The 20,429-nt window shown below is 45.9% G+C and overlaps 2 protein-coding genes across 2 annotated transcripts in view; both read right to left on the minus strand.

The window, feature by feature from the left end:
- Positions 1–14,132, minus strand: part of POLQ (DNA polymerase theta) — a 37,923-nt gene extending 23,791 nt beyond the window's left edge. The window contains exons 1-12 of the mRNA XM_066599263.1: positions 14,029–14,132; positions 13,148–13,364; positions 12,817–12,976; positions 11,389–11,535; positions 11,093–11,305; positions 10,482–10,624; positions 7,242–7,437; positions 6,988–7,130; positions 6,711–6,904; positions 6,160–6,284; positions 5,721–5,964; positions 85–2,714 (exon numbers count right to left, since the gene is read on the minus strand). Coding sequence (XP_066455360.1) covers positions 85–2,714; positions 5,721–5,964; positions 6,160–6,284; positions 6,711–6,904; positions 6,988–7,130; positions 7,242–7,437; positions 10,482–10,624; positions 11,093–11,305; positions 11,389–11,535; positions 12,817–12,976; positions 13,148–13,364; positions 14,029–14,132 — 4,516 coding nt within the window. The remainder of the gene's footprint in view (positions 1–84; positions 2,715–5,720; positions 5,965–6,159; positions 6,285–6,710; positions 6,905–6,987; positions 7,131–7,241; positions 7,438–10,481; positions 10,625–11,092; positions 11,306–11,388; positions 11,536–12,816; positions 12,977–13,147; positions 13,365–14,028) is intronic.
- A 17-nt stretch (positions 14,133–14,149) lies between these two features.
- Positions 14,150–17,393, minus strand: LOC136626459 (uncharacterized). Its single transcript, XM_066601522.1, has 5 exons — positions 17,316–17,393; positions 16,432–17,046; positions 15,242–15,424; positions 14,865–15,018; positions 14,150–14,222 (listed from the first exon to the last, which is right to left on the minus strand). Exons 2-5 carry the CDS (start codon positions 16,949–16,951, stop codon positions 14,150–14,152), a joined length of 930 nt encoding a protein of 309 aa, XP_066457619.1. The 5' UTR covers positions 16,952–17,046; positions 17,316–17,393.
- Positions 17,394–20,429: the final 3,036 nt, after the last annotated feature.

Consider the following 20,429-nt stretch of genomic DNA (forward strand, 5'->3'; position numbering starts at 1 on the left):
CCAAAATGCATCAGCCTGTATCAATTATGAAACCCACAAGAACTTCTAGACAAGAGATTAAAGTAGCATCAAAAGAACTTTCACCTTGTTTAAACCTTCCACCGATGCCGGATCGGGATGAGGACGCCCTGTTCCTCCGCTCACATGCCAAGGACAGGGAAAATGTCTTCTGGTTCTTCCATTCCTTCAGAAAGGTCTGTAACAGGGTCCGGTCACTGGCCACGTCGATGATACTGAACCCTTGTGAACTGGTTTGAGGAAGCGGCAAGGAAGAGTCCTGAGACAACTGCAAGGAGAAATCCTTGGCTACAACAGAGGCATCTCGAATATCATCAACCACCGCAGCTTCCCTATTGTCCAGAACTTCACTTTGTGACCCAAATAAGTAGTCTGCCTCCTGGGACAGGAAGCTCAGGCTGTCCAGAGATTCTAGTCTCGGTTTCTTGATGTCAGATTTCATAGAGGGCATGACAATCGCTCTTGAGGTACATGCACTAGGAGGTGATGGGGGAATCAGGTCAGTTCTGCTCTCAGGCCTGGAGTTGGCTTCTCGGTCACTTTTGGAAGCCACAATTGGGGTAGAATTGCGTATGGTACCATCTACACGACGATTGGCAGATGGAGTGTGCAGAACATCTTCAGTATCTGAATAGTGTTTTTCCTTGCAGATTCTCTTCAGATGTTGCCCCTTCATGGCACACTGCCTTGTATCAGGAGTTTCAGGGTCACCCATAGATTTGGTGTTAGTCGTGATATTTGCCAACTGATCTAAAATATCCACCATTCCAGGAGTCAAGCTAAAGGAGAGGTTGCACCACTCCGACCCACTCCTCACAGCCTCCACATTTTCTACCATTTCCTTATTGTCCCCATTCTCCCCTGCTGGACCTGAGAATTTTGGACTTGTGTGTTCTTCATCCATGTCTAACGCTGGAGGTTGTTCTACGAGGTCTAGAACCTCGGCCATTTGGAAGGAATCAAGCTGAGAGAACAAGATAGAGCCTTCCTCGTGTTTTACAGCCGGACTCTGATGTTCTGGGATTGTATGTAAGGAATCTCGGACCTTCTCCTGAGGAGCCTCCAGCTCTTCCTTATCATCACCGTCAGGTGGAGGAGGAAGATTGGGCTGTTCGAGATTGGAGCAGAAACCTAGATCATCATTAAAGCTGTCAAAGAGGAAGCTGCCACTCATGTTCAGGCTGGTGTCCCTCGCCTCGTTATGTCTCAGATTGTTGTCTTCGGAGACGTCTTGCTTTGGGACTGATGCTACATTAGTGTTAGAATCTGTACATTTCACTTCATTCTCCACCGGCGTGTGGTAGGATTGGAACAAGACCTGAAGTTGTGTATCGGTGAGGGACATATCGTTCCCCTTGAGCCATGAACTTCCTTCTTTAACTTCAGTTTCCAGGTTCTCTCTACGCAACTCCAATGACATCTTTATGGAACTTTCAGTGTCCGGGTTTAGCTGTGCCTGGTTTGGACCCTCATCATTCTCGGGCGTTACATCATCATTGATGTGTCCAGCTCCAACCTGGCTCTGTCTATCCGTCGGTAGAGCAGCTTCCAGCATCACACGTGTTAGATTCTGCTCTCTCTTAGATTCAGCCTCCATCTGCTGCAGAATTAAGTTCTCCGTTTGGGTGTCCAGCTGGAAACTGTCCTCGTAAGTCCTCGATGCAACGTGCAAGCCTGGAGAGTGGTTGCCGCCAGGAGAGGCCGCGGAGCGCACGGTAGGCATCATGTTTGCTTCGGAAGCTTCTTTGTTTATGGGATTTGTCCCATTGTTGACATGAATAATCTCAGACGTTGTGCTCCTCACTGATGAGGGACCTTCATCGACAGGTTGTGGGGCGATATCGACTACCAGGGTGGCAAGACGTGGCTGCACGGTTGGAACTCTGAACACCGGTAAATCTGAGCGTCCCTCCAATACACCATTGAACACTTCTCTTGTTTTAGGGGCCGATGATCCAGATTTCGTCCCTTTTGATGGTGGATTGTCACCAACAAGCAGGGGGTCCCTTGGAAGAAGTCCTGTTTCTTGGTCAGACTGTAGCTGAATAGTGTTCGGGGCGGCGCTGGAAGCAGCATCAGTAACATGCCCACTGTCTGGACATTTATTGGCCATGCTCAACACTCCGACGTCTATTGATAGATCCCCACTTTTCTTACTATTCATACCCATCTCTTGGTTGTTAACCTCCTCTTTCCCAGGACCCTTTCCTGAAGAATTTTCCAGGATATTCTCTTTACTCTTTAGTACACTGCCTTCTGTACACGGTTCGGGGAGCCCGGCACGGGTGCCACCTGAAGACTGTGCAGCTGCCCCTTTATTCTGAGACTTTGCCTCATCAGCGGTGTCCATTGTCTTACTCCGTTTGACGTTTGGTAAATGCTCAGATCTGGCGGTCGCCGCATTCGGAAACGTGTTACTCTCTGAACATTTCCCAGCAGAGGTTGAGGGCCTGACTTGTTCCTCGGAGGTGGATTCGGAGCTCGTGTCAAGAGCTGAACTGGACTCTAAGCTTGTATCAGGACTCCAGCGGATCCCCATCTCCGCCAGGTCCTCCTTCAGCAGCTTCCGGGCTTCTTCCACAATAAGCTGTGCCGCCTCCCGCTCAGTCAGGCCTTTCTTCCCGGAAATCCAGATGCATCGCGCAGCTCGGCGTTCCTGGGCGGCTTCCTCGTCTTCATCCACAGCCCTGCGGGTACTGAGGAGCAAAGTGAAGAAAAAATGAGGACAAAAGCAGCATAAAATACAAAAACCACACCTACAGCTTCATACTAAAACCAAAAATTTGGCAATTCTGCGAGTTTGTCGCGATCCTTTTACATATAATGTGATTGACAATTATTGCTACAAGTAAGTTTCTTATATGTTCCTGATCCTTAGTGACATCATGTCTTACCCTCCAGTCACCCCTAGAGCTGCTGTCACAATTCTGCTGTTAAAGGAGCAGCTCAATGTTGCCCCCTGCTGGTTCACAACAACAGTCTGATATGCAAATAACATGAACATTCTCAGCTGTAAGGCATTGTAGTGAATGCAGCTCTGGAGGTGACGGAGTATGAAAGCATGTGACTTCAGATCAGGACAAGAGAAGTAAAGCAGAAGATTAGTAAGAACTTAGTAAGCAGAGTTTATCAGCAAGATGCAGTTAAACAGAGCAGCCCGCCGGCTGACCTACGGGGAGCGATCCGGCCGCTCGCGCTTCTGATTAATTTTTCCAGCCAATAACTGTTTTGTAAAATATGAAAATTAAATTCTGCTATTAATATGGATTTGAGGATAATCCCGGCAGAACCGGCCATGCATAAATGTATTAACCGCATCCCCCTGTTAATTACACAGCAAAAGAATAGCACCGGCTGTGGTTTTGGGCCCCTGTCGGCGGAGATCCAGAGTTTATTACAGATGACCATCTGCAGCGCCGACTCCGCTCCCCCGGTCCCCGCCGCAGTGCGAGCGCAGCTCTAATCAATTCTGTCACTGGGAAATTGTCTCAATTATACAGCAGGATATGAAGCCGCCATCGTACACATCTCTGTCCCAGTAATTAACACTTCAAGTTACAGCAGATGGGGGGGTCCTGGGGGACACGATGCTGTGCGGACGAGAGGAGAGCAGATAATTATCAACAATCCCCGAGGAGAGGGACAAAAGATTTAATAAACTAAAATATACAAATACTGATGGAAGGAGTGCATCGTGTAGGGGAGGAGTTATACTCGCCCCGCAGTGAGATGCCTTCATAGCTATAGTGACACCCGGCATCACACTAGTCAGCAGTATTATAGTAGGTATATTCTTGTACATAAGGGGCAGTATTATAGTAGTTATATTCTTGTACATAGAGGGCAGTATTATAGTAGTTATATTCTTGTACATAGAGGGCAGTATTATAGTGGCTATATTCTTGTACATAGAGGGCAGTATTATAGTAGTTATATTCTTGTACATAGAGGGCAGTATTATAGTAGTTATATTCTTGTACATAGAGGGCAGTATTATAGTAGTTATATTCTTGTACATAGGGGGACAGTATTATAGTAGTTATATTCTTGTACATAGGAGTAGTATTATAGTAGTTATATTCCTGTACATAGGAGCAGTATTATAGTAGGTATATTCTTGTACATAGGGGGCAGTATTATAGTAGTTATATTCTTGTACATAGGGGGAAGTATTATAGTAGTTATATTCTTGTACATAGAGGGCAGTATTATAGTAGTTATATTCTTGTACATAGGGGGACAGTATTATAGTAGTTATATTCTTGTACATAGGAGTAGTATTATAGTAGTTATATTCCTGTACATAGGAGCAGTATTATAGTAGTTATATTCTTGTACATAGGGGGCAGTATTATAGTAGTTACATTCTTGTACATAGGAGCAGTATTATAGTAGTTATATTCTTGTACATAGGGGGCAGTATTATAGTAGTTATATTCTTGTACATAGAGGGCAGTATTATAGTAGTTATATTCTTGTACATAAAGGGCAGTATTATAGTAGTTATATTCTTGTACATAAGGGGCAGTATTATAGTAGTTATATTCTTGTACATAAGGGGCAGTATTATAGTAGTTATATTCTTGTACATAAAGGGCAGTATTATAGTAGTTATATTCTTGTACATAGGAGGCTGTATTATAGTAGTTATATTCTTGTACATAAAGGGCAGTATTATAGTAGTTATATTCTTGTACTTAGGGTACAAATCGATGAAAACATCCCCGCGCTCCGGAACCCGAAGGGATCAATAATAGACTTCTAAGTCTGTAGTATAGTTTTATTCTGCAACGCGTTTCGGCAATACAAGTTTTGCCCTTCTCAAGCACATAACATACATGAATACATTTAGTACATCTACATATATATAGAAAACTTAAAGGTCCACTCACACTCCTCACAATGCCCTACGGGTTTCGGAGCGCAGGGATTTTTTCATCGATTGTACCCTATACTTCAACTACACAGCCCAGGTTTGGCTGCATCCTGATGACGACTCTCCAGATATCTGGATCAAGAACCCAGGGTGGTTGAAAGGCTACTGTGGATATCGGGTGCCAGCGGATTCTCGTTCCTGAGAATTCCACTGAGCACCAGGTGAGTACTTGCCACTACTCATTGTTTCCGCCTGTACTTACTTGATGACGGGGCGCTGATATATATGTTTTTCTCCATAGGGGGCAGTATTATAGGAGTTCTATTCTTGTAGATAAGGGGCAGCATTATCATAGTTATATTCTTGTATTATAGGAGTTTTAATCTCACGTATCGGACAAAGAATAAAGGAGCTTCTAGACGTAACGATTATTGTTCAAAAAAATAATAATTCCAGTGAACGATAATCATTCAGTTTACATGCAAGCGAACAACTAAATGACGAACAAGAATCGTTCACTCTTCGTTCGTAATTCAGTTTCAGCTTGCATAAAAATAATCATTAGCTCATTTACTTCTTATTGCGTGTAAACACTCCCCGCTCAGTGTTTCACATAGGAATGGGAAACATTAAACGAGAAGTGAGCGATTCTCAATGTTAATCTACCTGTCTTAACAGGTTGTATGATTGGAAGAATCATGCATTTCTCATTGTGTGTAAAAGGGCCGTTATAGCAGTTACATCCAAGCTGCACGGCTACGGATAACGAGAAGAAAAACAGAAAGTCGACAGAATATCTGCCGGCTCAGCAGACAGGGTTTATCACCTCTTAAAGGGCACCGCGTTCTTCAGGGCTGTTTCAACATCACTGACATTTCCTCTTGCCAGTTCGCTGACAGTAATGAATCCGGAATTGTAGAGAGCTCTTGCCCTCTGAGCATTGAGCAAATCTAGGCGGACGAGGTCACAGAGCTCTCGCTGCACACCGAATGTGAGCCGGCTATGGAACTGAGAGAGAAGAAGCTCCATATTGTGCCAACCCAAACGATTACTGAACACCGTCACCATACCTGAAAGACACATCGATGACTGATTATTGTGTTTTGTTGCACTGTTAGTTATGGTGTTACATAACACTGTGCAGCCCCACAGGCAGCCAGCCCTAAAGGGGTTAGTGACAAATTCAGCTCTGCTACACCTGCATATAATTATGATGCAGACTTGCTTTGCTCTAAAGCTCGGTCTCCTTCCTCATAGTAACTTACTTGCATAGGTAGCGGCGGACTGTTGCAGGGACTGGAGCTGACCCCGGCTGCAGCCATACTTTTTTGTTAATTCTGACAAGGGGACTTCACTGATTAAATCCAACAGCACAAGACTTGTGTAAAACCTGGAGGAAAGGAAAAAAGCAAAAAAATTATTGCACAAGACGAGATCCGATTACAGCAGTAAACATACAGCTCCGACATGAATCTGTGCTACATAGGCAGAGCAGAGGGTTTAATGCTTTCCAATCCAATTTGTATCCTGGTTTTCCTAGGGGGCTTACTCTTTTTCTGCCGTTATACAACGGCGCTATCTGCTGGCTAAAGCCAGTACTGCATGAGGCGACACGTTGGATAGGCTCCGACAGCAGAGAGGCTGGCAATATACAGTAAGAGAAACCCGACGGACGTCTTCCAACATCGGAGCTGTACAGCCTTAAATCATAATGTCTTCAGAGGTCAGACAGTGGATTGGAAAGGGTTAAAGGAGCAGCGGGCAAGGTCAGTCAGCTGCTGCACAGCAGTGCACAGGACCTGCCTTGAAGAGTCACCTCTTATGGATGGCGATCTGGCGCTGCTGTCGGTCATTTTTGGCAACGATTTTTCCCTTTACAGAACGAGCCAGAAAGCCTTCATCAATTCCTACCAACTCGGCCACGCGTTTCATAGACACAGAGAGCTTTTCCCAGAGGCAGAAGAACTGATACCAGTCGATGGTGGCCCACTCCTCATACACAGGGGTGACCTAAACCAACGCAAGACAACAGAGCGGCTCAATAATACAAGACAAACTCGTAGGATGCCATCCGCAGTCATGTGATCACTTACCACATACAGGATATGCAGGTCGTTCTCCAGGACAAAGCCTTTCATTGCCCTCTGAAGATCTGCAAAGATCCCAAGCGCATCGAAGGGCGACAGCGAAGATGAGAGGGTTGCGGAGCCGAGCTTTGTGGGGCGATAAATCTCAGCTGCCAAAAAAGGAAAATGTCAGTCGAGTTACATAATTACCCCTGTGTAGAGCACTTACCCCGGGTGGTTGTACCGAGCAGGGGAGTGGTGTGTGTCGTGGCAGTATTTACCTTTCTTTCCTTCCTGCTCCTCCTCCACCACCTGTATGAACTCATTCCTCAGCAGCCAGTCCGCGCACGCCTCAATAGCCCCGTGGTCCCTCCGCTCGGGATCTCCACCCTCCTCTCTTGGGCTCGCGGCCAACAGGGTACAAGATGCGTAAATCCGGACATCATTGGGTGTGTCGGCTACCCCACCGACTATGATCTGGTGTAGGAATCAAAATCAATAAAACTCAAGTCATGCATCACTGCTACATCTGCTTTGTGAGACAACCTCTCTTAACTCGATACATGAACCAGGAAGCTCAGGATGACCAAGGTCATCAGTCCTATCCGTAGAGGGTAGTGCATGGAATTGTGGGAGGACATAGACATGTCGCTATAATTATACAGAATGGTGGCCCTCGAATGGTTGGACAGTCATCTGAATTCGTCTGTCTGGATCCCACAGATCTGCGGTCATAGATGTATTGGAGGGGGGTACAGTCTCCTCTGATACATTTACAATGGCGGGTCTGCCATCAGGAGCAGGGTGTGCAGTGACGCCCGGAAGCGAAGAGGACCCAGGAGTGCCAAATATATATATATATTCTGTCTGGTCAGGGGTCTATATTAATTTTATGGGTCTGGTCTGATTAACCTCTTCCTGCTGCAGCCCTCTTTTTTTGTTTCATTCTTTCTCCCCTACTTTCTCTCTCTGGCAGCCATATGAGGGTTTGTTTTTTGCCGGAGGAGTTTTATTCTTCAATGGTAACATATAATTGGTAAAACGTTTATAAGTTTTTAAGGGGAATAAAATGGGGGAAACAGGGGCGTAACTAAAGGCTCAGGGGCCCTGATGCAAAACGTGAGCTGGGGCCCCCCCTCTATCTGTATCTGTACCCGTACCCATACCTAAACCATGCTGCACAGAGACATAACTTGAAGCTTCTGGGCCCCAATGCAAAACCTGTAACAGGGCCCCCAACTATAATGCTTTATTCATAGTACTGGGTTCCCTATATGGAGAAGAGAGGCCTTATGGGCCCCCTAAGGCTCCTGGGCCCAGGTGCAACCACATCCCCTGCACCCTCTATAGTTACGCCCCTGGGGGGAAAAACTGCCATCATAATTGCATTATTTTGGTGGGGGGTTCACAGTGACGTAAAAAGGGCGTCATATTTATTCTGTGAGTCAGTATGATCATGCGGATACAGAATTTACTTCTTTTTTTTTACGTAATACTACTTTAAAAAAATTACTAGAGTACTCATCATGGTAAAGTGGTTTACAGATCGGACTGTCACCAAAGTGCGACATACGGCACTCACAGGGTCGACTTAGTTCCAGCTCCCTAGATCCTACTCTTGTGCAAGATGGAGCCCAAATTGCATGGCGTAGCACGCCCCAACACACGTCGCTGACACCACCGACTACTTCTGACAGGTAAGTCAGCCACCTTAGTTTACACTAGCCGACACACAATTAACACACATCGGGTTATGGATCGCTTAAAGCATCAAGGAAACTGACTAAATAAAGTTTAAAGATTTATTCAAAGAGTTAACAGTGCTTGGGTAAAAATATAAAAAAGGAGGAGAGGTTTATAAAAGGGTAAGGAGCATAAAAATACAGACAAAACCATATGAAAATAAAAAGGAATAAAATAATAGAAAATACCAGTCTATGAAGTTATGTCACATAGTCTTGGGGCGAGGAGAGCGAGGAATGAGGGACAGGACGGCATTGGATACCACTCCTAGGTTTGACAATGTAGGGAAGATCCCCTCTTTAGTTTTAAAGCCCCGATTGTTAAACCCAATTTAACATTTCTGCCCTAAATCCTTAGGAAGCACCCTAATAGGGAAGCTATGGCCGCCATGTGTCATATCATGGATTTACCTATAAGTGGATACCAAACATGATATGCAATAGATGATTAGCTTTGCAGGTATGCGATCCTGTGGGTTCCATTGGTCGCACAGTGATGGGACTGAGTGCACTGCGCCCGTGGTACACTCATGGTTTCAAAAATATAATTGCGGTTCAGCTGGGACCTTCGAGTGCCCATTCATTTTTTCTTTTAGTGGTGGGAAATCGCAGTCAGCAAGTCTGGGGAATGTGTACTGGAGGGGCAGGGACACAATGGGATCTCCTAGAAGTGGCTAACTTCATTATCACTACAACAAAGGGCTTCCTTGCTGGTCCCAAAAAGGAGCAAATGGTGCAAAGGCCCCTCTGGTGTGAAAAGCAGTTGCATGAACATTGACGAGCTCTGCTGAGCAGGAAAATACACTTACACATCTGCCTAAATCCACTCGACCTTTCCCAGACCAAAAAGATGGGAGGCAAAGATGACCGTCAGCCAGTATCGTTTCATCACAATACCTTTAAAAAAATTGCCCTCTGTCGTATTCTCAGTCTCAATACGTTTTTATTTTTCAGTTGATAGGGTTGTGTCAAGGATCATTTTTTGCAAGGTGACCTGTAGTCTTTACGAATGCAATTTTGGGGCTCATTTATCTTTTTGATCACTTGTTATCCAATTTTTTTTATTGAAAACAGAATGACTAAAAAAGTGCAATTCTGACAGCTTTTTTTGAATGGTGTTCAGACCATATGAGGTTAATAATGCCATATTTTAATATATTGGACTTTTACAGACACAGTAATACCAATTTTTAATTTTTTTACATTTTTTGATGCAACAGCTGGGAAAAGTTTTTTTTTTTTAACTTTTAATATTTCTTTGTAATGATTAGATAAAAGCCTTATTTTACCATCTTGTTTACTCCCCTTAGGTGACTTGAACTTGCGATCGTTTGATTGCTTATATAATAAACCTCAACACTACGCCTGTTAGAATATAGTATACTGCAGTACCAACTTATTAAGACTTGTCGCAGGCATGTCATAATGGGCAATAATTTGGTTATCTCCAATCGTGGTTGTTGCCAGCGGGTGTCGCCTGTCGAAGATGGCCGACAACCGCCATGTATGGAACAGTACAGTGCATGTTGGGAAGGGGTTAACAAGACGGCACATTTACTGTTGATGTTCAGTACCTACCTTTATCTGACCGCAGACCCAGGTAAATGGACTTTTAATACTTGAGTGAAATACCCCTAATAAAGAATAAATCTGGCAATTGTAATCAGGGATACTTCTGCCCCAGGGGCCCCTCTGAAGTGTGTACTAGGAAGCAGGGGCCCCAGAACTACGTATTGCCAAACTATAACCCAATACAAATTGCATGACAGTGACTCTGACCTCCAGAATAGCCCGGATCATGCTGCCTGTGACTCCGGCGCCTTCTTTCTGCAGGAGGCAGCTCTGCACCGGCTTCAGGGACCCCTGCAGTAGATTGATGCCCTTAGATCTCTCCACCGGCTTGCATACAAGGATACTCTCTCCTGCAGAGGATGGAAACTGGAGATCAGTCCTTTCCTGCTGTGGCGATTGCAGTGATCTGGGTCTTATGTGAATAAAGCTCAATTAACGTATAATGACAAGTTCTCCAACGTTCTAGTATATTCTGCGTTTCACTTCCTTGACATTTTCATGGTCTTTCTTTGCTGTCAGTGAATTGAGACATTTCTGCTCTGAAAGCCTGCACGGATCGAACAGAATGTCAGAATTTGCTACAATAGTATTCCGTATTATAACAGGGAGAAAATAGGTTTCATTCGCCTGTCATACAGTCATTTTCTCCCTGACCCAAACGGCTGATAACAGAGACCAGTAGAGTGAACTGCATTGCAAAAGTCTTCATTACGCAACTAAAACTCCACATACGCGCAGATCACCATTATACCATAATCAGACCATGATAAAATACATTTCTATTACCCATTCCCAACTGTTCCCTCCACTACGCTCACCTTCAGTGTCGACCCCTTTCCGCCCGGCTCTTCCTGCCATCTGTTTATATGTCAGGATGTCTAGGAGTCGCCCGTTAAATACCGGGGTCCTAATGATGACACGTCGAGCAGGGAGGTTGACCCCGGATGACAAAGTTGAGGTTGCAGCGAGAACACGGACGATACCCTGACGAAAGGCGCCTTCTATCACATCCCGCTCATCGAAGGTCAGCCCTGCAGATACAGATACATGACCGACAGGTCACAGCTAGAACCAGCATGAGGACTGCACAACGGTGATCTACAATGGGAAGTACCGGCATGATGGAAAGCCACGCCCCAGGGAACGGTGCGGCCAAGGACGGAGTCTAGTCCAGTCGGACATCGCTTCAGTTGACCCACCACATCCTGTATGCCATCCTTGTCCAGCACCACGGGAGAGATGCTCGGCTCCGATCTACCATCTAGGGAGACAAATGTTAATTATAATAACGGGACTTTTTCTTTTTTACTGTTCGTTAGGTATTAAGCAGTAACCTAAAAATCTCAAGTTTCAGTGTTTCCAAGTTCAGGCAAGGAGGAGAATGCAGAAAACTGGAACTACGCGGTGCTGCCATCCAGTGGATGTCTAGAGAATAACAGATACAAAGTAAAGGTGACAGGTATCCCATTAATAGCTTAACGACCGGACTCTATATGTGCGGAGCTTTAAAGACCCTCATTTTACTTGCTAGGCTACCAAAAGAATTTTGTGCCTTTTTTGACGCATAGGAGATTTTTCCTTTGCTTTGTCTTTTTTTTTAACTCCTTGAGGATGTGGCTGTCCGAGGGTTTATTTTTTCTGGCACGAGTTGTATTTTTAATGTTGCTATTTTTTTTCTATATGATGTACTGAAAAACTTTAACTTTCTAAGTGGAGTAAAAAAAGGGGAAAAAATACAATTATCCCATTTTTGGCATGGTTGTGTTTTTAGGACATAACTTTATTCTGTGGTTTAGTACGATTACGAGAAAACCAAATTAAGTTTTGTTTTTGTTTCACTGCTTTTAAAAAAATTAAATATTCTTTAAAAAGCAATTACTTTCTGTCGCCGCCTTCTGCCCGTCATTACTTTTTTATTTTTCCATTTTATGGATGCGGCATCAACAATTATTGTTTCTTTTGTTTTAAATATATTTTTACTATAAATAGGGGAAAGGAGTGTTTTTCAAAATTTAGTTTTTTTTATATTTAAAAAAATTCTATATTTCACTAAATCTTTATTTATTTCTTTTATTCCCCTAAGGGGACTTGAACTTTTGCTTGCTTATAAGTATAATGCAATAATTATATTTCTAGCGATACATCTTAAGAGATAGAAATATATGGTAGCTTTCACAAGGTGCCAGGCTTCCACGACACCTGAAGGGCACCCTACAAACTCATGGGAAAAAGGCTTCTTGGGATATTTAAATGCCAATCAGGACATTTAAATGCCGCCGTTAGAATCAACAGCGGCATTTAAATGGCTAACAGCTGCAGTTACAGTTCCGAAGTAATTAAAAATCTCCTCAATCTGCTCCTCAAGGTCCCCAGCTGTCTGTCGTACCTGGGCACCCATCCTCCTACATTCCAGAAGCAGGTGCTTAAATCCTGCGCTGTACATTTACAATAGTGCAAGTTTAAAGGGCAAGACCCATGCTGCGCATTTATGGTAATAAGTCGGCACAGCCTCCAAAGTTCACCTCCTTTGTCTTTCTATTACCTGCAGCCTCCTGCCGAGCCCGGCAATATAAGTTGTAGAACTCGCGAGCAATCGTATCAGCCAACTTCTCACACCAGTTCTTGGAAGGGCAGAAGATGAGGATGGAATGACCACCCTGTACTGTCTCATAGCACAGGCTAACAATGTGGTCTTCATCACCCTGTAAGAGCAACGAAGGTGTCTGGGGGAAATCAGCAGCACATCACCCTAAAATATCCCCCACAGCGATTCCTTTGTATTGTAATATCCCCCTCCCTCACAGTGCTCCCCAATTATATCTTGTCCATCCCCTGCAGTCCGGCTTCTTGACTCATTACATCTCATTTCTCACCTTCAGATGAATTAAAGGCTCAAATTCCCGCACGGGGGTCATTGATGAATCGTACAAGGTTTTGCTGATTTTGATTTGTTCTTTGAGGGGCACCGGGCGGAAATCAGTGTGATAGAGCTCAGCACTGAGCCAAGAGGCCAGCAGGCTGAGATTGGGCAGGGTGGCACTCATACCCACTATCTGCACCTCGTTCCAGGTGTTGCCGGAGTCTTTTTTCCTGCAATGTGATAGGAAAACAAAAGCAAAGAAGTTACTAAGAATCAAGAAAACCACCAAAAATGTGCCTCTGTACTTTTCAGTCGGTCTTAGTCTCTTTAATGGATAATAGAGGACCGCCTTCACTGGCTGCCATTGGACTGCCCACAGGAAGAGTCCCAGTGCTTTCCATGGATCCTGTAATTGTGGCATTCTACACATGTACCTGGAAGGACAGAGCGATCACAGGGGACAATGTGAAGAACAGAACCAAGGACACAGTCACTATAAAGGACTGAAGTGTACTGGCGTATAATGGCTCCATGCAAGAGATCAGGTCTTATCTTGTGGGATAAGAAAAACGTTTCCCAGGACAGGGCTGTCCTAATTACACAGGACAGGATCCAACTGTGCCCATGGCCTCTGTTACATGGCTCCGACACGGAACGGTAATACCTGAGTGTTCATGATATAAAATAAATTGTGTAATCAGGGCCGGCTCCAGGTTCACATGGGCACTTGGGCCCCCCTAATAATTTATAGGCAAGCCCAAGGATAAGTGGGCTCTGGCACCTGCCCAGGTTTTCCATGTGCCGATGCCAGCCTAGCATGTAATTATCAGTGACTGTGGGGGTCCTAAGGGGTCTTCAATATCATCTATGAATATCTAATAATAAACCACTTACTTGGCTTCAGTTTTCTGTGTCACATACTGAATCTTGGTGAGAAGAAGTTCCAGCAGATAACCGCGGTGCGAATCTCCCAACATGTGCAGCTCGTCCACAACCATCATCCCTGCACAGGAGATTATGAGACCACAATACCCATCATCATCATCATCATCATCATCATCAGTGCAAGAGCAGAGACACCCCGACACCTATCATCATCAGTGCAAAAAGACAGACACATCCCAGCACCCATCATCATCAGTGCAACAACAGAGACAACCCAGCACCCATCATCATCAGTGCAACAACAGAGACAACCCAACACCAATCATCATCAGTGCAACAACAGAGACAACCCAGCACCCATCATCATCAGAGCAAGAACAGACACCCCAACACTCATCATCATCCGTGCAAAAGAATACACACCTGAATACCCATCATCTGTGCAAGAGAAGCAAACCCCAACACCATAATCATCATCATCATCAGTGCAAGAAGAGAAAGCACAGACCATCAATCTTTGCACAACAAAAATGCCCCTACCTCCCCTCTCCCCCATAAAACAACCATCATCCTTCATAAGATCAAAAAGTGCAGGACGCACCCATCAGATCATCTGTTTCCTCTATCAGCCGGTTACCAGACTGTTTGCTTTTCGATGTGCAGACCCTTCAGATCACTCCCCCCCCAAACCATCAAAACCAATACCCCCCACAGCAGCGCCAAGAACACCCCGAACGTCTGAGACAACTGACTCTACTTCTGAAAACACACATACTACTGAAATACATCCTGACACCCAATCTCCCATCACCACTTCTTAATCACCTCTAGGGGGCAGTACTAACCGTTGGAGAGTGGTCCACATTACCTGCAAGTAAAAGGTCTTTTCTTTGGCCACAGAGACAAAGGGCAGAATAAAGATGGCTTTCTTGCGCGTCTCCAGGACTCTCTTGAGGATGAGCAGTTCGGCCACCAGCGTCTTCCCAGCACTTGTAGGAGCTGAAGAGAGAATCCAGATCAATGGGGTTGTTGGACAATTACACAATGAAATCCCTTTATAAATGAAGTGTTTGAAGGGGGTCTTTGGGCCCACCAGACAGCGCGCCTCTAGTACCCTGGTGGGCCAATTCATCCGTACATGCATCCCCCACAATTCTACGAATACTCTTACAGGATAATGAATAATATATGGGGAAGGGGTAACAAGGCGGACTACACTCACCAGAATACACCAGGTTCTTCCCTTCAAGCACCTGACCCTTCATCAGACATTCCGCCTGCCACTCGAACATCTGCACCACCCCGAGGCTGGCATACTTGTCCAGGACGGCTTTGGGCAGCCCCCAGCTCTCCAGCAGCAGCTTGTCTGCCAGCTCAGCTGGCACTGCCATGTGGGGTCCATGTCCTGTGGGAGACATCGGATGGGGGATGAGAAAAGTAAAAGGGTCACAACCAGTGTACAATAGAAGGGCTTAAAGGGCCACTTCAGGGACAACACATTTTCCATCCCTGCCCCCCTCACATTTTTGACTGTTGGGGGAACAGTTTAATCACCCTTCCCTACATGACCGCGTGCGTGAGACACGCTGCAATACCAAACGGTAAAACGCTCTGTGATCCATGCTGAGCTTTACGCATACGGCTGTGTGAAATGGGCCTATAAGTGTGTATTACAGGGTCTCCGATAGTCATACTAGGTGGATGAGAACAATAGCGCCGCCGTGTTGTTGTGTTTTTTTTTCCATGACATATAGAGCAAATTTTTAAAACATTTTTTTTTCACTAACATTTTTAAAAATTTTAGTTTCATTGGGGGTAAAAAGCTAAAAAAAATGTTTCTTCTTAAATTTGTATATTTATGCTAAAATAAAGTACGGGAATGGGTTTCTCATTTTGTTTCAGACGCTTCTTCTTCCTTCTCCTCCAGGTTCTCGGCTGTGACTAACAGCTGAGAACCCGACTCGAGATTCTGCTTGAAAAAGTCACCTGAGCGTGACGAAACGCGTTGCAGCAATAAACAAGTTCATCAATATTCCGGTCCGAGATCTTTCCCCCCGTCTCCTGCTTAAGCGCTGGATGAAGATTTTTATTCTTTCCTGGATCCGTAAAAAAGAACGCAGCGTGTTCTATTCTATCGTGTGAAAGGCTGGCTGATTACGGGGCGCTCACTGTATACGGGGTCCTCGGTATCATCAGTAAACAGGGAGCATTTAGTCGATTATTAAAGGGGGGGTGTCACAAGTTACCCCCCCTGTCCGCAGCATAGGGGATGACCTGCTGATCAGTTGGGGTCCCTCGCTGAGACCACCGCTGAGCCTGAGAACAGAAGTCCCCGTGCTGCCGGCTTACAGACACCTCTATTTACAATAAACATCACAGGTGACGCTCCCTCCAACATGGCGGCATATTTACCGGTTGTAGACAGGCTGCCGTCCAGCAGCGAGCGCTCCAGACCAGAAGGAGGCGCCAGCACGGACACGGAGAGGTCGGCACGGCCGCGGCGCCACGGTCTGCTCTGCTTCTCCAGGATGGATGCCTGCAGCGTTGGGCTGAACAGGATGTAGTCTCTATTAGAGCTGGGAATGGCGCCGGTATCAGCTGACCCCCTGCCACCGCCTCGCAGTCGTGGAGACATTCTGGTACTTGGAGGTCGTGGTTTGCTGTGTGTTTGGAGCGCTGCTTTCTTAGAACTAGAGGGGCGTGCGGCATCCTCAGCGCCAGGGCTGGAGAGGGCGCGAGCGCGGACCCGTTTGCGGCTGTTGTGGGGACCCAAGGCTCCTTTCGTGCCCACCGCTGCCATCTTGGGATCATTTTCCTTGTCTGTCAATCCCCCAAACAAGATGGCGGTCAGGTTGGCCTTTGTAGCCGCTGCTTTGTGTGGCTTCTGCATCGCCACGGTTAACTTAGTGCATTGCAGGCGGCTCCTGCTCATTTGGACGCGGAGAAGCGCATTTTATGAGGTGCATCTTCAGACTCGGCCCCGCAGTACAATAATATGAGGATGCGGGGTCTCCAGCATGGCCGCCCCTGCAGAGAGAGAAAAAGGTTAAGAGAACGCACACAGGACAGCCGCCATCTGTAGTCACAAACCATAAGTGTTAAAACTTGTGCTGAAAAACTACAACTCCCAGCATGCCCTGTCAGCCGGACAGTAAAGTGGGGTGGGGTGGTCAACAGTGGACTGAACCATCACATTCACTGTGTCCCATTCCCCCCTCCTCTTATATAATAGTCCACCCCAACTCCGATCCCCCATCTTTCTCTATACCAGACCCCCGTACATGCCCCGTATTTACCCTCCGGCTCCCCTCAACACAGCTCATCAGCTCATAACCGCCGCCTGATGAGTTTAAACTCCGCGCGAGACCTTCCTGCACCACACACGTCATCACCGGTACGACCGGCTAATTGCGGCGCCGCCATGTTTGTTGTGGGCAGCTGCCCCACATCATCTGACGGGACGAATTAGCAAATTCCTAATTACTGGCTGGAGATGTTTGCTTCCCAGCAGCTACAGGGTTAATGTGGTTGCCCCTTCACAATTTGTGTATACCGTGTCATAATAGGAGGAGGGGTGAGAATAAAATTATATTGACAGTCTGTAAAGGGTTAAGCTGTAATGACCTCAGCTGCTCCTTATCTTATAACTAGACAGTAGGGAGGGAGGAGCAGTCAGCAGGTCTGTTTCAGGTGAGGACAGGGCTGCTCTATAGGGCCAGCAGGGTGACTATTATGGATGCTAGGGGGGTTGTCACCTGTATGGTGGTGTCTTCCTGCTAGTAAGGGGGTGTGGAGGTGCTTAGAGCCCAACACCCTGTCCTGCCCCAGGTGAGGGGTGCTACACAGGACTGGTGATAGTTGGGCCCCTGAGTGTCTCCCTGCAGGTTGTTGTATACTTTGTGTCTGCAGGTGAGGAGCTTGCCTGTTTGCTTGGGGTGGTCTGCTAAGGGTTAACACTTTGGATCTGTTCTATGAAATGGGGTCTACAAGTATCCCCTTCATCTGCGCCCTTCGCATCTTGCAGACCGGTCTCTGAGCTGTAACGTATAATTCAATGTGTTTAAACCCCAATGAGAATCGGTCCTGTTTCAGCCTGGTGTGATGATGGCTGCTCTGGGGGTCTGATGGAGCTGAGGTGGCTGGAGGGATTCCCTATCCTTTATGGCCTCTGTACTCACCCTGACCTATGCCCCCTTGGGCTGCTTGTGACCCCCTGGCTGTCCTAGGATACGTCCATCACCAGTCTGCACCCCTCTGGGAAATGAGCTATGCTAGAGTTTTTGACCCCCAAAATTATGTCCTCCCCTGCAAGTACAAAACTAGGCCACCTCTAGGGTTACCGTGCCATCTGCAAATCAGCTACTGTTGCCTTCGGTGGGAGAGTTGCTAGAGTACAGAAGCCTGTATGTATAGAACTCTGATTACTCTTACCGGTAGACTGCACATTGTAGTTACAAGGCACCAATTGGTGGCAGCAACTGCACGGAGGAATAAATGTATCATCCTCCAGAGCTGCACTCACTGTTCTGCATTTCAGAGTTGTAATCTTACAGCATTCCCTGTAGTGTCTGAACTGTGTTCTTGGCAGCTACTGAACAAGCACAATGTGGGGATGCTTCATTTCTGAATGCAGAACAGTGAGTGTAGCTCTGCAGTATAATACAGGCTGTAACTCTGGATCAGTAATGTATGTACACACAATGACTCCACCAGCAGAATAGTAAGTGCAGCTCTGGAGTATAATACAGGCTGTAACTCTGGATCAGTACAGGATAAGTAATGTGCGTACACACAGTGACTCCACCAGCAGAATAATGAGTGCAGCTCTGGAGTATAATACAGGCTGTAACTCGGGATCAGTACAGGATAAGTAATGTAATGTACCGTATGTACACAGTGACTCCTCCAGCAGAATAGTGAGTGCAGCTCTGCAGTATAATACAGGCTGTAACTCCGGATCAGTACAGGATAAGTAATGTATGTACACACAATGACTCCACCAGCAGAATAGTGAGTGCAGCTCTGGAGTATAATACAGGCTGTAACTCAGGATCAGTACACGATAAGTATTGTAATGTATGTACACAGTGACTCCACCAGCAGAATAGTGAGTGCAGCTCTGGAGTATAATACAGAATGTAACTCGGGGTCAGTACAGGATAATATGTATATAGTGACCTTGCTGTTTTTATAGCTTGCGTCTGTAGGGAAAAGTGTTTCTTAAAGCATACCTGATTTTTCAGAATAATCTGCCGTGTACATGAGCAAATAAGAAATAACCGCGTCATTGCGCTGTCAACTGAAGACAAAGAAAAAAATGCCTATTGTAAGCAATAAATGGCCGCTCAATAAGTTCCCTAATACATAACTTTGTGTCCGGGAACCCTCAGTGCCCACAGGGCTATTGAAAGTAGTCAAACTGCCTAATAACGATGCTGGAGTTCACCTGCCAGTAAACACAGGTCTATTATAGGGAAGTCTTCCACCAGTTGGTGCTGTATATTGGCGCAAAGCCCCATGCTCCAGTCTTAAGCATGGGACGTGGCTAATTAGCCCATAATGCCACTTCAGGCTTTAAAACCTTAATAATGGGACTGTTATACGTTGTCTAGCAGCTGACCAATTTGCTAAAAGTTTCAGTAAGCAACCAATCGGTCAAAGGTTCTCTCTGACGGGGCATAGTCTATTGTACTGGCCAAATCTCATCCCTCTGCCCTGTATTTGCCAGTTATTTCAGTACATTGTCCAATCACTACTTCCATCAGACACATAAGCAGAGAGGATTCGGATTGCCTGTTAGATACTGTCAGCTACGCATGGGCAGAAACCACAAGCTGCATAGTGCCATACCCAAACCGTATCCTGCAGTTATCACCAGTTTCCCCAATTGTAGTCTCTGTGGTTCTGAGTTGGTGGGGGATCCCGACCGCTATGCTGTGTTCTATACACTGAATACTGCATATTCTTCTCCAGAGCCTTCTATAGCACACAGAAATAACAGCAGCAGGGAGGACACTATAGAAGTACTGAGCAGTGGAGATGTGAATAAATGTTCTCTCCATTAGCTCAGCTGTGTATCTGCTTCTCCTCTCTGCCCTCCATGCATGTCAATGAGCAGGATGAATTGTTTGTCCTTCACTTCCCATTATGCCTCATCTTACTAGATATGGACATCACATAAGGAGGGGAGATCCTTAGTGGCCAGGATTTTGGAGGGATGTTTCAGTGCAGGTCACTTGAGGTAAAGTGATTTGCACTTTCTAGTTACAACAGAAGCACAGGTTGTTGGAAAAGTCGGTGACCATTAAAATCTGAGGCTATATGGGGATGTTGGTCATAGGAAGAGATGTTGGGCGCATTATATTACATGGGCAATGTCTTCTCTGGGGACACCAGGACAAGGTGGAGGT

This window comes from Eleutherodactylus coqui, chromosome 4 (genome assembly GCF_035609145.1).
Source record: "Eleutherodactylus coqui strain aEleCoq1 chromosome 4, aEleCoq1.hap1, whole genome shotgun sequence".
Classification (NCBI taxonomy): Eukaryota; Metazoa; Chordata; class Amphibia; order Anura; family Eleutherodactylidae; genus Eleutherodactylus; species Eleutherodactylus coqui.